The 11,047-nt window shown below is 30.8% G+C and overlaps 5 protein-coding genes across 7 annotated transcripts; 4 read left to right on the top strand and 1 right to left on the bottom strand.

Moving 5' to 3' along the window:
* The first annotated feature begins 57 nt into the window (after nucleotides 1-57).
* Nucleotides 58-1,201, top strand: LOC122530296 (60S ribosomal protein L22-like). Its single transcript, XM_043657129.1, has 4 exons — nucleotides 58-116; nucleotides 374-514; nucleotides 710-831; nucleotides 973-1,201. The coding sequence occupies exons 1-4, from the start codon at nucleotides 108-110 to the stop codon at nucleotides 1,118-1,120; spliced, it is 420 nt and encodes a 139-aa protein (XP_043513064.1). The 5' UTR covers nucleotides 58-107; the 3' UTR covers nucleotides 1,121-1,201.
* Nucleotides 1,202-1,842: 641 nt separating this feature from the next.
* Nucleotides 1,843-3,976, top strand: LOC122530297 (gamma-aminobutyric acid receptor-associated protein). The gene is made up of 3 exons (XM_043657130.1): nucleotides 1,843-2,269; nucleotides 3,008-3,205; nucleotides 3,289-3,976. Exons 1-3 carry the CDS (start codon nucleotides 2,180-2,182, stop codon nucleotides 3,352-3,354), a joined length of 354 nt encoding a protein of 117 aa, XP_043513065.1. The 5' UTR covers nucleotides 1,843-2,179; the 3' UTR covers nucleotides 3,355-3,976.
* Nucleotides 3,977-4,104: 128 nt separating this feature from the next.
* On the top strand, nucleotides 4,105-8,484 carry LOC122530283 (putative ammonium transporter 3). Of its 3 annotated transcripts, none has more exons than XM_043657106.1 (11): nucleotides 4,105-4,360; nucleotides 4,421-4,706; nucleotides 4,772-4,929; nucleotides 4,995-5,106; nucleotides 5,179-5,384; nucleotides 5,467-5,598; nucleotides 5,679-5,774; nucleotides 5,841-5,929; nucleotides 6,010-6,099; nucleotides 6,174-6,261; nucleotides 8,355-8,484. In XM_043657106.1, exons 1-11 carry the CDS (start codon nucleotides 4,222-4,224, stop codon nucleotides 8,357-8,359), a joined length of 1,401 nt encoding a protein of 466 aa, XP_043513041.1. In that variant the 5' UTR covers nucleotides 4,105-4,221; the 3' UTR covers nucleotides 8,360-8,484. The 3 variants fall into 3 exon arrangements, with proteins under 3 accessions (XP_043513041.1, XP_043513040.1, XP_043513038.1); XM_043657105.1 differs by lacking the exon at nucleotides 8,355-8,484 and adding an exon at nucleotides 7,366-7,444; XM_043657103.1 differs by lacking the exon at nucleotides 8,355-8,484 and adding an exon at nucleotides 6,326-7,049.
* LOC122530285 (origin recognition complex subunit 4) lies at nucleotides 7,045-9,389 on the bottom strand. The gene is made up of 6 exons (XM_043657108.1): nucleotides 9,248-9,389; nucleotides 8,755-8,977; nucleotides 8,347-8,673; nucleotides 7,777-8,274; nucleotides 7,557-7,709; nucleotides 7,045-7,465 (listed from the first exon to the last, which is right to left on the bottom strand). Exons 2-6 carry the CDS (start codon nucleotides 8,965-8,967, stop codon nucleotides 7,304-7,306), a joined length of 1,353 nt encoding a protein of 450 aa, XP_043513043.1. The 5' UTR covers nucleotides 8,968-8,977; nucleotides 9,248-9,389; the 3' UTR covers nucleotides 7,045-7,303.
* On the top strand, nucleotides 9,369-10,872 carry LOC122530286 (E3 ubiquitin-protein ligase RNF113A). The gene is made up of 6 exons (XM_043657109.1): nucleotides 9,369-9,501; nucleotides 9,643-9,716; nucleotides 9,830-10,036; nucleotides 10,112-10,328; nucleotides 10,403-10,595; nucleotides 10,674-10,872. The coding sequence occupies exons 1-6, from the start codon at nucleotides 9,390-9,392 to the stop codon at nucleotides 10,849-10,851; spliced, it is 981 nt and encodes a 326-aa protein (XP_043513044.1). The 5' UTR covers nucleotides 9,369-9,389; the 3' UTR covers nucleotides 10,852-10,872.
* Nucleotides 10,873-11,047: the final 175 nt, after the last annotated feature.

Below are 11,047 nucleotides of genomic sequence, written 5' to 3'. Positions count from 1 at the left end.
TTTTTTAATCTCGGGTTCAATTTGGAGTAACTACGCTCCTGACATCAATGAAACGATTTCAGCGCCGCGTAGCGGTCGACTCTTCCATTTGTTGTCCGTTTGTAAACATGGCTCCTGTAAGTTCTCTGCTCGCATAAAATATAACAATAATTCGGAAATACTCAAAAATTTACCAAAAATCCACTGAACAAGTAAAACAGCATGTTATAGCCTTTTATTCTGATACAATTTTATTTCAATTTTTGAAAAGATTGCGAAAATATCGTTAGATGTAAACTTCCAACACGCGTCTATTAGATGCTAACATGTGCCTACAACAAATGTAATTTTTTAATTAAAACAATTTCGAAATGTGGATTTATATATTTTTCAGCCAACTATGAAGAAATCAAAAGGACCGACTATCAAAAAACAAGCCCTTCGAGGTAAGGGTCAAAAGAAAAAAGTATCCCTGAAATTTACTATTGACTGTACACATCCAGCAGAAGATAATATTATGGATGTAGCCAATTTCGTGAGTACTTCTTAAATTTCTTCCGTATTTTTTGCTTTCCAATTCTGTTTCCGAAGACAGTATCTTTTAAACTTGTGTTTTTATGTTAATTTTAATGATACAATATAATCTTAACCTCACATTATATATTAAAGATTGTAAAAATATGTTTATAAAGTTCATACAGCTATAAATAATTATATATTTTTTTTTTAGGAAAAGTACCTGCATGAAAAAATCAAGGTTTCAGGGAAGACAAACAATTTTGGCAATAGTGTGAGCTTAGAAAGGGATAAGATGAAACTATCCGTTAACAGTGATATTGACTTCTCCAAACGGTGAGTATTGTCCAGTATATAAGAATACTATCTATAATGTTAAGAAATCAACTTTATTAATATTAATGATTTTGTGAGTCTTATCATATATTTTTACATAATGACCGATATTTGCACTAATTTAATAACATGTCTGTATAGGTATCTTAAATATTTGACAAAAAAGTATTTGAAAAAAAATAAACTACGTGATTGGTTACGTGTTGTCTCAAAAGACAAGGAAACCTATGAGTTAAGGTACTTCCAAATTAACAGTCAAGAGGATGATGACGAAGAGGATGCAGAATAAACTTTAATTCTATATGCAATTACAGAATTACATATGTCTGTACATATTTCTACAAATAAATAAAAAAAGAAAATTTTTGCGTTTTTTGAAAAGTACAAAATCATCCAAACATTAATAAATTGATTTAATCGCATTAAATCTGCTTAAAAATGAAATTGTAATAAATACGAAATCGTGTGTAAAGTATGTAATAAATCACACTTTCTATTATTATGAAGAAAAGAAGAACAAAAAATAATCGTACAGACATGCAAAGATTCTTCGTAAAGTTGAAAATAAAAAACGTGCGTCATCAAACGCGTAGTGAGGAAAAACATGTCGGTCTTTATCACCAGCAGACTCGTATCTATTTAAGGTTCTATTAGATCCCTGATAATTTCTATATTATTGTTATTCAAAAAATTCAATTAATCTTGCAATAACTATAATTTTTGCGAAAATTAATTGAACATTCTATAATAAAAAAAAAAAAATACAAATCGTAAAGTAAATAAAAGTTACGATTAAACGAATAATGTCACAGGAAATGAAGTTCCGCAAAAGATCGTCTTTTTTTTCAAATGTAAATAAACAACAAAATTCTCTCACAAATTTTATAAGTCCTACAAATTAATACCAATATCATAGTTTCGTTCCGAGAATTAAGGAAAATCTTATAGAGACGGTACTGTTTTATCTATTACACAAATCAGCAATATCATTTTTGTCTCATTGAACAAATATCGCAACAGCACGTCGGAGTCTACTCAAGGCGTATAAACAAATCGTTAGGAGATACCGTCCGGTCCGCAAATACATTTTTCGTTGAATTTCACAGAGAAAACCGAGGGACTATTTCGCGTCCGCGTAGAATACGAGAGGAAACTGCTATAGCAATGCGCAGACGAATCGACGCACGGTGATTGTTGTGACAGAAGTAGAGAAGAGTATCATCGCATCGTCGTATTTCCAGTGCGGAATCATCGTATGAATCGGTAAGGGAACGAAGAATTCAGAAACTTTTCGAGGAAGAAACAGTTCCATTAAATTGCACGAACCTCGTGCAAGTGTACGTGAACGATGAAGTTTCACTACAAGGAGAAACATTCTTTTGAAAGGAGGAAGGTCGAGGGTGAAAAGATAAGACGAAAATATCCCGAAAGGGTTCCTGTGAGTATCGCGTCTAAAAATGTTAACCATTTTGCTAGTCGAAACGAATTTACGCCTCTTCTCAGGCAGATCGTACCGTTCTAAAAAGTCAATTCATCGCGATTAAGGCTATATTATTTGCGAATAGTTAGAACAGTTTAATTCATTATTAATTGACTCAGTCTGTATCCCGAGAATTTTCTGGCCTGGAATGAACCAAGGTCGACTTTCTGCGTCGTACGTGCTTACATTTCGCGATGATGCAAATATTTTTTTTCCGCCGATCAAGACGCTAATGGGTGAATTTACCATTCGTATCAAATTTCTTTGTACGTTCGCTTTGCCATTGCTCAAGTCTATTGATCGTATTATGCTCTTGTAATTTTCGATTGATAGAATTGAGCGAAAGGGAAAGCATTTTCTCTTTTTTTCGCACGATTATTTCGATCGTGTGTCAGCAAATTTCTTTTTTCATGCATAGAGCGAAAATGTATTGGAAATGTAGACAAGCTGTTATTACTTCAGAGATTTGGATAAATGTCAAATGTACGTGATACCAAACATGAAAATTTAAGACTGACTTTCTGATCTTGACAATGGGCCAAGGTTCAAACATTTTATAATAGCAATGATAATGGAATAACGAAAAATGATTTTTTTTTTCATTAAAATATAACAGAAAATTAGAATTAAAGTTATGTAAACTTTTCGTTATGTTAATTTGTGACTGATTTTGATGAAGAAATTTTTATTTCTCAGGTCATTGTTGAGAAAGCTCCAAAAGCTAAAATTAGTGATTTGGATAAACAAAAATACTTAGTACCATCTGATTTAACTGTGGGACAGTTTTACTTTTTAATTCGCAAACGAATTCACTTACGTCCGGAGGATGCTCTCTTTTTCTTTGTAAACAACATTATTCCTCCAACAAGCGCTACCATGGGTTCTCTTTATGCGGTAATTATATAATTTCAGACAAATAAATATCTATATAATATTTTATCATATTTGTAATATTTGTATTTCATTATGTTTCATAGGAACATCATGAAGAAGATTTCTTCCTCTATATAGCATACAGCGATGAGAATGTGTATGGACACTAATTCACAAAAATAAAGACAACATCCGAAGAGAAAGCAGACAAAAATTTGCCATCTACAATAAACGTAGTCCTTTTAGAAGCTTTTGAAAGTGTCAACAAAATTATGTCCTTCAATTGTTTCGAGTGAAATTTTAAATTCTAGCACTATGTAATTTAAGTTTGCTTCCTTAAGATAAATTACACATTCGTCTACCAATTATATGAACATTGTATGTATATCTTTTCTTTTTTTTTTTTTTGTTCCATCACTCACTGATTATCAAAAAAACTGAAGATCAGAATGTAAGGATGAGAGCTGTGTTATATGATTTTCTTATCTAGGCTAATATATAAAAAATTGAAGTCATTTAAAAAAAAGAATTGATAATTATTATGAAAATATAATGATTATTTGAAACTAATATTTAGAATGATCTTATGATAAATTTATAATTCTGCATAGATATTTTATGTAATTTTATTTTAATGATAATTCACTTTTATCTAGACTAGTATTATTCTATTCATATGATTCACTATAATTTGACCATTTAAAAAATGGGAAGAACTTGTTGAATATGTGGTGAAGTGAAATTTGTTGTAACGGCTGGATGTGGGTCAATAAAAAAAATTATAAAAGTAAATTTCGTTACTATGTAATTGTTTCCCTGTTGCAAAAATCATTCATTTTTATGATGAAAATACGAATTCGCGACATTAAGAGACAACGCTTGAAACCGTGCCTCGTTCATAGTTAATATGTTTTCGTCGCGATTCGTGCATTTTTAACGTGTTTTTCTCTAACGTTCTGCTTTGTGTAACGATCAAATGGAAAATAGTATCTAGTTAATGCCATTCTCTTGGTGAAAGAAGCCATTTTCAAACCACTATGGAAGTAGAAAACAATGAAACGAACATTACAAACGCTTCAATTGCAGAAAGATACATTGCTTCTGCATTTAATTTGAATCCAGAAGATAGTAACTGGATTGTAACAAATTCTTTTATAATTTTTACTATGCAAACGGGTAAAGTTTTATATTAAAAAATTAAGACCTGCAACAGAATTTATTTCTTTGTTTATTCAGGTTTTGGTATGTTGGAATCTGGATGTGTTTCTTTAAAAAATGAAGTTAATATTATGATGAAAAATGTGGTTGACATAGTGCTTGGCGGTTTAACTTATTGGGCATTTGGTTTCGCAATGAGTTTTGGAACAAGCAAGTTTAATAATCCTTTTATTGGTTTAGGAGAATTTCTGATAGATCCTTCAGTAGAAGATACACTTATGGGTCCAAAATGCGCTGCATTTTTATTCCAATTAAGCTTTGCGACTACCTCAACCACCATTGTTAGCGGTGCCATGGCTGAGCGGTAATTATATAAAATAATTATATAAAATAATTTACAAAGTTTAATTGGATATTATATGATTGCAGATGTAATTTCAAAGCGTATTGTTTATTTTCTTTTTTAAATACAATTGTCTACTGTGTACCAGCAGGATGGTTATGGGGTGATCAAGGTTTTTTGAAAAAAATGGGTGCTGTTGATATCGCTGGTTCTGGAGCAGTACATCTTGTTGGTGGCAGTTCTGGTAAAATATTGACATCTTCTTTATATAATTTGTTGATAGATATTTAAAATATTAATTTATATCAGCACTTGCGTGTGCCATTATGTTGGGACCAAGAGTAGGCAGATATGACAATGGAATTGATCCATTACCTCTTGGGTGTCCAGTCAATGCTATCATGGGTTTATTTGTACTTTGGTAAAATAATCAGACATTTCTCATTCACAGATTTGAATTGTCAGATATATTAATAAATAATAATTGTATAAGGTGGGGCTGGTTGGCTTTTAACAGTGGTAGCACATATGGTATCAGTGGACAACGATGGCAATATGCTGCTAGAGCAGCAGTTTCTACTATGTTAGGAAGTATGGGAGGTGGTTTAATTGGACTAGGTTTCAGTTTAAATGGTCCAGATAGAATTGACATTCTAAGTCAAATAAATGGCATTCTTGGTTCACTAGTGGCAGTTACAGGTGAGTTTCAATATAAGATCACTCATGAATATTCAGTATAAAGTACCTACTGTCTTAACAACAACTTCACAGAATTCGTTAGGTGGTTGTTTTCTTTTCAGGGCCTGGGAGGCCATAATCGTTGGAATGGTTGGTGCTTTTATTACATGTTTTTCCATGCCCATTTTGGATAAAATGCACATTGATGATCCTGTTGGAGCTAGTGCAACGCATGGTTTTACTTTTCTCTTTTGATTTTACTAATTTATTTTTTATGCATCTCCTATTTTATTAATTAGTTTTCCTTGAATATAGGTGCAAGTGGAATTTGGGGTATCATTGCCATAGGTTTATTTGCAGACAATCCACATCCTCTTGATACCACCAGTGGAAGAAAAGGATTATTCAAAGGTTTACAACAAAAAATTTGACTTGATTATTGGATCAAATTCCATAGAACTATTTTTCTGTTTATAGGAGGAGGATGGTGTTTGTTAGGTGTACAATGTTTAACAGTTGTATGCCTAGCATTTTGGAGCTTCATAGTATCTGTTATATTGCTATGGGTGAATTATATTAGATATTAACTCAAATTATATTTCTTTACTAAAATCTGTTATTTAATTGTAGTTTTACATTTTTCTAGTTTATAAATAAAATTATACCAATAAGAATGAGCATACATGATGAGCTTTTAGGTGCAGATTTAGTAGAACATCGAATACGACATCCACAGGTTTTTATTTTAACTATTACACATTCGTAATTAAAAAATTGTATACATTACAAATTGATTATGCATATTTTTAGATTGGAATAAGTAGAGCTATGTCTGCACTTCGACCAGCTTCGCAAAAACACGAGTTAAATAACGTGCATCCCATAGGAATCAATCCTGGTAAGATGCATTTACGTTGAAATATATTATTGCTCGATTAATTATGCAACTCGATTTGCACTAGGTCACGATTCATACATTGAAAAACATAATCGTAAAAATCGCTTGAAATATGGAAAACAACTTATACTTGGGAGAAAGTTATCAAAGAGTCCTAAGTTGAATACTGTTACTGATGCTGTACTAAACGATAAAAACAAACCGAATTTCGCTTGGATAGATTAATATTTTCCAATGTTTTCAACATTGTAACAATCGTAGATTTATTAGAAACATATAAATGTATTCACATATACCTTATAACGCTTTCACACAGTATTCACATATATATATGAGTACCATATAGAAGCAATCTTTGATAAATAATTAAAATCTTACACAAATCTTGTTGAAAGATCACAGACACTGTAAATACGTATAATATCCCGACTAATAGTATGGCACCTAAATAGAAGTCTCTTTTGTTATAAGTTTCAGATAAAATATTATTATGAAAAATTATTTGTCATCTTTATTTATCAAGGACGTAATATTGGACGCTTTTTACGCTATGATAGGCAGGAATTGCTCTTCGAAGACTGTATTACATAGACATCAAGAAAATAACAATTCCTAATTTCTCTCATTTTGTTCGATATTATTAAATATTATATCTATATATGTTTATGTTAATCTTGTATCATAAATGCAAACTACATTTTTTACTGTGTTAACATATGGCCTAATTAGATACCATAGTTATTTTTACAAAATGCTTGATATTTTTTTAATACTACTAACTACACTAATATGTATAATTTTATGTATGTAAAATTATATGATTTTGAAATGAATATATGTGTAAGATGCTTATACAAAATATAGTATAGGAAACAAATTTCAGCTTTTTTAAATAAATAATTATAGTAAAAAAGAATACATTTTAAAAAATACAAATCTCATACTTATTCTGCAAAATACTTATTTGTTGGCTAAAATTGCAAATAACTGATTACATTATACATGTAACTTTAGTATCTGCAATTTTATGAATAATCCATGATTACATATTAATTACTGCCCATTGAGCCACCTCTGTTGGTAATCCAGAATAATTTTTTACAGCTTCTAGAACTTGCTGTGGGGTGAGTAAAAATTTATAATATTGATACTCTTTCTCAACTTTTGAATTCATACCACCCACTGGTAATAAAAATTCTAAATTCTGTGAAAATGATGTGCATAGTTTTGAAATCAATATGCCATTTATATAATAATATAACAATATCATTTTATTCCTACTGTACAACCCTTACCTTAATATGTTCAAATGCTTTCATAATGACAGGCTTTTGAACAGTTTGTATAGAAGAATTTTGATTAGCAAATTTTATGTAACGATTATAAATTGCTTCAAAATTAAATGGCTCCCCATCATAAATTTCTGTTTCATGTTTCATTGATATTATCTAAAATAATAGCATGTTTGTCAGAAATACATCCTATGGCAAAAGAAAAAGCAATAAACACACTTACTAAACACATTTCTAATACAGACAATCCCTCAAGCATTAGCACCTTGTCATCTTGGGTAAACATTTTGCTTGCTTCTACAAAATCATTTACTTCTAATCTCTGATGCTTCTCTGACAATGTAGAAACAGCCATTGCTAAAAAGTTTCTAAAGCTTCTTTCACTAATATCAATCTGATACATTCTTTTTAATAGATTCACCATAGTAGCATTACTAACTAAACTTTTTATATATTCATTCCACACAGATCCAAACTGTGGGTCTATTGTACAATCTTCATATTGATGCTCTATCCTATTTACATTCTCATCGTCAGGAAGACTTAAAAGATGTTGAAAAAGTTCTAAACGATCATCAAAGGCAGATGTTGGTTGTTCTGAAGATGATGTATCTCCAGGAAATAAAAATATTTGTCGATGAGAAAATCTTGATTTAACTCTTTTCTCTAAGAGTTCTATAACATCTAATCTACAAGTCATTCCAATCACACATATAGGAGCCTAAAGAGATGAACATTTAATATAACTTTCAACTCAATTTCAAATCAATGCAAAACTCTACTTTACACTTACTTGTGCAGATTGAGCAACATCAAACAAGTTATATAACAGAGTTTGATTGTGGTGTTGACAAAACAAGTCAAACTCATCTAATATGAAAATAACTGGTTTGGAACGTTTCTTATCGCCTGACTTTAAAGAATCAAGAAGAAAAGTCAAATTTTCAGCAAAAGTGCCAAAAACTTTATCACCAACCACATTTTCCAATTGCATTTGACGTGTAGCATCTTTCAAAGCCAAGCGATCATCAGTGTGAACAAGACCATGAAGATTCACTATCAATGCATTCTCTTTGAAACTTTTTATATACGACAATTCTTTTAAAGCACTGTTTATCAACTACAAGAAAATAAAGATCTATAGAAAGACACATTGAACTAATTATATTTTTTCTAATAAAACTAATAACAGAAAACATACTGTTGTTTTTCCACTACCCCTAGGTCCAATTAACAAAGCAGAATTACTTTCACCCATTTCCACTGTTCTTTTTAACAACTCTAATATATGCATTCTTTCTTTAATATGATGCCTGAACTTTGTCTCAGGACACATAATCTTACGTTTTAAATATTTTCTTGTTAACAATATCATATTGTCTTGGAAATCAATTGCCATATTTTTCTTATTCATATTAACTTCTCTAAAACGCGCCAAAATTTTACTATTAATTTCTCGTTAAGATAAGTATAGATTAAAATATGATGGATTAAATAGATTAAACTATGGATTAAAATATGATAGAACAATAAGTTTCTATTTATATCTTATCCATAAAATTATTTCATTCATAATTTCGTTTCGTCACAGAATTTAAGATAAAATTTGACGATCATGTAGCATCCCTGATTAGCCAAATATAACCTATTAATTTTAGCAGAAGATGTGTACAGTACCTTCAGATCGTACTTACTGAAAGATTTAACTCGGTTAATTCGTTATTGATTAGCCGATCAAAGGATCGAGATACTATTTTTACAGATTCTAAGATATATGAGAAATATTGAATTTTAAAATTATAGAAACACTGGAACCAGGTTGTTTACAAAACAAATATGGAAGACGCAGAATCCAACATAGACAAGAAAAATTGCACGTTTTTATTTAAAAGGAGGAAAATCCGAAGCACTGCGGCCAGAAAACGTAAAACAGCAAATGACGGAAATGGTAAGTATAATTGAGGAACATCAGATTTTTCTTCTAACGTTCCAATGGCTGTAATTTCATTATATAAACTCGATTAGTATTATCTATAGGTTATGTTTATTGCCTATAAGTAATAACGTATATCTTGTATTTCTTAAATAGAGAGCAGTGAGGATGAAACTACAGTGGTTAAGAAGGAGAAGAAACAAGACGATAATAATCCTATGAAACAAAGTGTAAGTATTGGATAGAACCGTATGTTTGCCTCTAATTTAAGCAGATTATAATATTCAATGAAATTCAAGCGTTAACAAAAATGGAAACTTGTTGTAAATACAGCATTTTGCAGACTAATACGAAGAGATTAAAAGATCAGCAGAAAGATATTGACAATGATAGCAGTGAGGAGGAAAGCGTTACAGTGTCTTACAAAAGTTCTAGAACTCCTATGCCAGCAGGGCCAAGCGATCAAGGAGCAACAGCAATTTTGGAAACAGAGACGGAGAAAGACAAAGATGCTCAAGCTTTGTTTGAGAAAGCTCAGAAAATTAATGAAGTAAGTATAAAAGTACAATGCAGAAATATCTGAGGATAGAACAATATCATAGGAGGATAATAATGTTTATCTTAGGAACTTGAAGGAAAAGAAGATGACAAGATTTATAGGGGTTTGAACAATTATGCTCAATATTACAAGAAAAAGGATACAGCTGCTGGAAATGCTTCTAGTGGTATGGTTCGCAAAGGACCAATTAGGGCACCATCCAATCTTAGAGCAACTGTTAGATGGGACTATCAACCAGATATTTGTAAAGATTATAAAGAAACTGGTTTTTGTGGCTTTGGAGGTAAATATATTTAAAACCTTTGTAGCTCTTAAAAGACTAATCATTTATTCTACTTCATTTCATTTCAATTTCAGACAGCTGTAAATTTCTTCATGATCGATCGGATTACAAATTGGGTTGGCAGTTAGAAAGGGAAGCTGCAACGGGAGAATACAATAATAGTGGAGACGAAGATGATAAGAAATACGAAATCGACAGTGATGAAGAGACGTTGCCGTTTAAATGTTTCATTTGTCGGAATAGTTTTACAGATCCTGTCGTTACCAAGTATGTATTAAATATTACACTCTAAAAAAAAAAATGCAGTCAGACATAAAATATATGAAAATATATTTTGTCTTTCAGATGCAAACATTATTTTTGCGAAAAATGTGCTTTAGAGCATTACAAGAAAAGTACAAGATGTTATATATGTAGTGTACAAACGAACGGTGTGTTTAATCCAGCGAAGGAGCTAATCGCACGAACGAAGATGGAAGAGAAAGCAAAATCTGTCGAGGACGATGAAATTTCTGACGAATAATAAAGTATATATATTTTTCTTCGACATAGTAGTATTTTTTCCCCGACAGTTGCAATTTTTTATATATATCCGTATCCTGATTTTTATTGTATCAGTAAACAGAAACCTATATTATATACTTAAAAACTTTTGTTTCTAAGTAATTTTAAATCCATTCACCAAAAGCTGTACCTTCTCATGTTAAAAAAAAAAAAAA

This window comes from Frieseomelitta varia, unplaced genomic scaffold (genome assembly GCF_011392965.1).
Source record: "Frieseomelitta varia isolate USP_RPSP 00005682 unplaced genomic scaffold, Fvar_1.2 scaffold_337, whole genome shotgun sequence".
Lineage (NCBI taxonomy): Eukaryota > Metazoa > Arthropoda > Insecta > Hymenoptera > Apidae > Frieseomelitta > Frieseomelitta varia.
Note: the sequence above shows the minus strand (reverse complement) of the source record. Positions and strands in the feature narration are given on the sequence as shown.

What these genes read in the sequence shown, in the direction of transcription:
- LOC122530283 (XM_043657103.1), top strand. Translation starts at nt 4,222, where the DNA reads ATGGAAGTAGAAAACAATGAAACGAACATTACAAACGCTTCAATTGCA. An exon ending in TCTTGTTGGTGGCAGTTCTG is followed by an intron (nt 4,930 to 4,994) that starts GTAAAATATTGA and finishes AATTTATATCAG; the next exon opens with CACTTGCGTGTGCCATTATG. An exon ending in TATCTGTTATATTGCTATGG is followed by an intron (nt 5,930 to 6,009) that starts GTGAATTATATT and finishes ACATTTTTCTAG; the next exon opens with TTTATAAATAAAATTATACC.
- LOC122530286 (XM_043657109.1), top strand. Translation starts at nt 9,390, where the DNA reads ATGGAAGACGCAGAATCCAACATAGACAAGAAAAATTGCACGTTTTTA. An exon ending in AAGCTCAGAAAATTAATGAA is followed by an intron (nt 10,037 to 10,111) that starts GTAAGTATAAAA and finishes TGTTTATCTTAG; the next exon opens with GAACTTGAAGGAAAAGAAGA. An exon ending in TGGTTTTTGTGGCTTTGGAG is followed by an intron (nt 10,329 to 10,402) that starts GTAAATATATTT and finishes TTTCAATTTCAG; the next exon opens with ACAGCTGTAAATTTCTTCAT.
- LOC122530285 (XM_043657108.1), bottom strand. Translation starts at nt 8,967, where the DNA reads ATGAATAAGAAAAATATGGCAATTGATTTCCAAGACAATATGATATTG. An exon ending in GGGGTAGTGGAAAAACAACA is followed by an intron (nt 8,674 to 8,754) that starts GTATGTTTTCTG and finishes ATTTTCTTGTAG; the next exon opens with TTGATAAACAGTGCTTTAAA. An exon ending in AAGCATTTGAACATATTAAG is followed by an intron (nt 7,466 to 7,556) that starts GTAAGGGTTGTA and finishes TCATTTTCACAG; the next exon opens with AATTTAGAATTTTTATTACC.
- LOC122530296 (XM_043657129.1), top strand. An exon ending in TTATGGATGTAGCCAATTTC is followed by an intron (nt 515 to 709) that starts GTGAGTACTTCT and finishes TTTTTTTTTTAG; the next exon opens with GAAAAGTACCTGCATGAAAA. An exon ending in GATATTGACTTCTCCAAACG is followed by an intron (nt 832 to 972) that starts GTGAGTATTGTC and finishes ATGTCTGTATAG; the next exon opens with GTATCTTAAATATTTGACAA.
- LOC122530297 (XM_043657130.1), top strand. Translation starts at nt 2,180, where the DNA reads ATGAAGTTTCACTACAAGGAGAAACATTCTTTTGAAAGGAGGAAGGTC. An exon ending in AATATCCCGAAAGGGTTCCT is followed by an intron (nt 2,270 to 3,007) that starts GTGAGTATCGCG and finishes TTTATTTCTCAG; the next exon opens with GTCATTGTTGAGAAAGCTCC. An exon ending in CCATGGGTTCTCTTTATGCG is followed by an intron (nt 3,206 to 3,288) that starts GTAATTATATAA and finishes TATGTTTCATAG; the next exon opens with GAACATCATGAAGAAGATTT.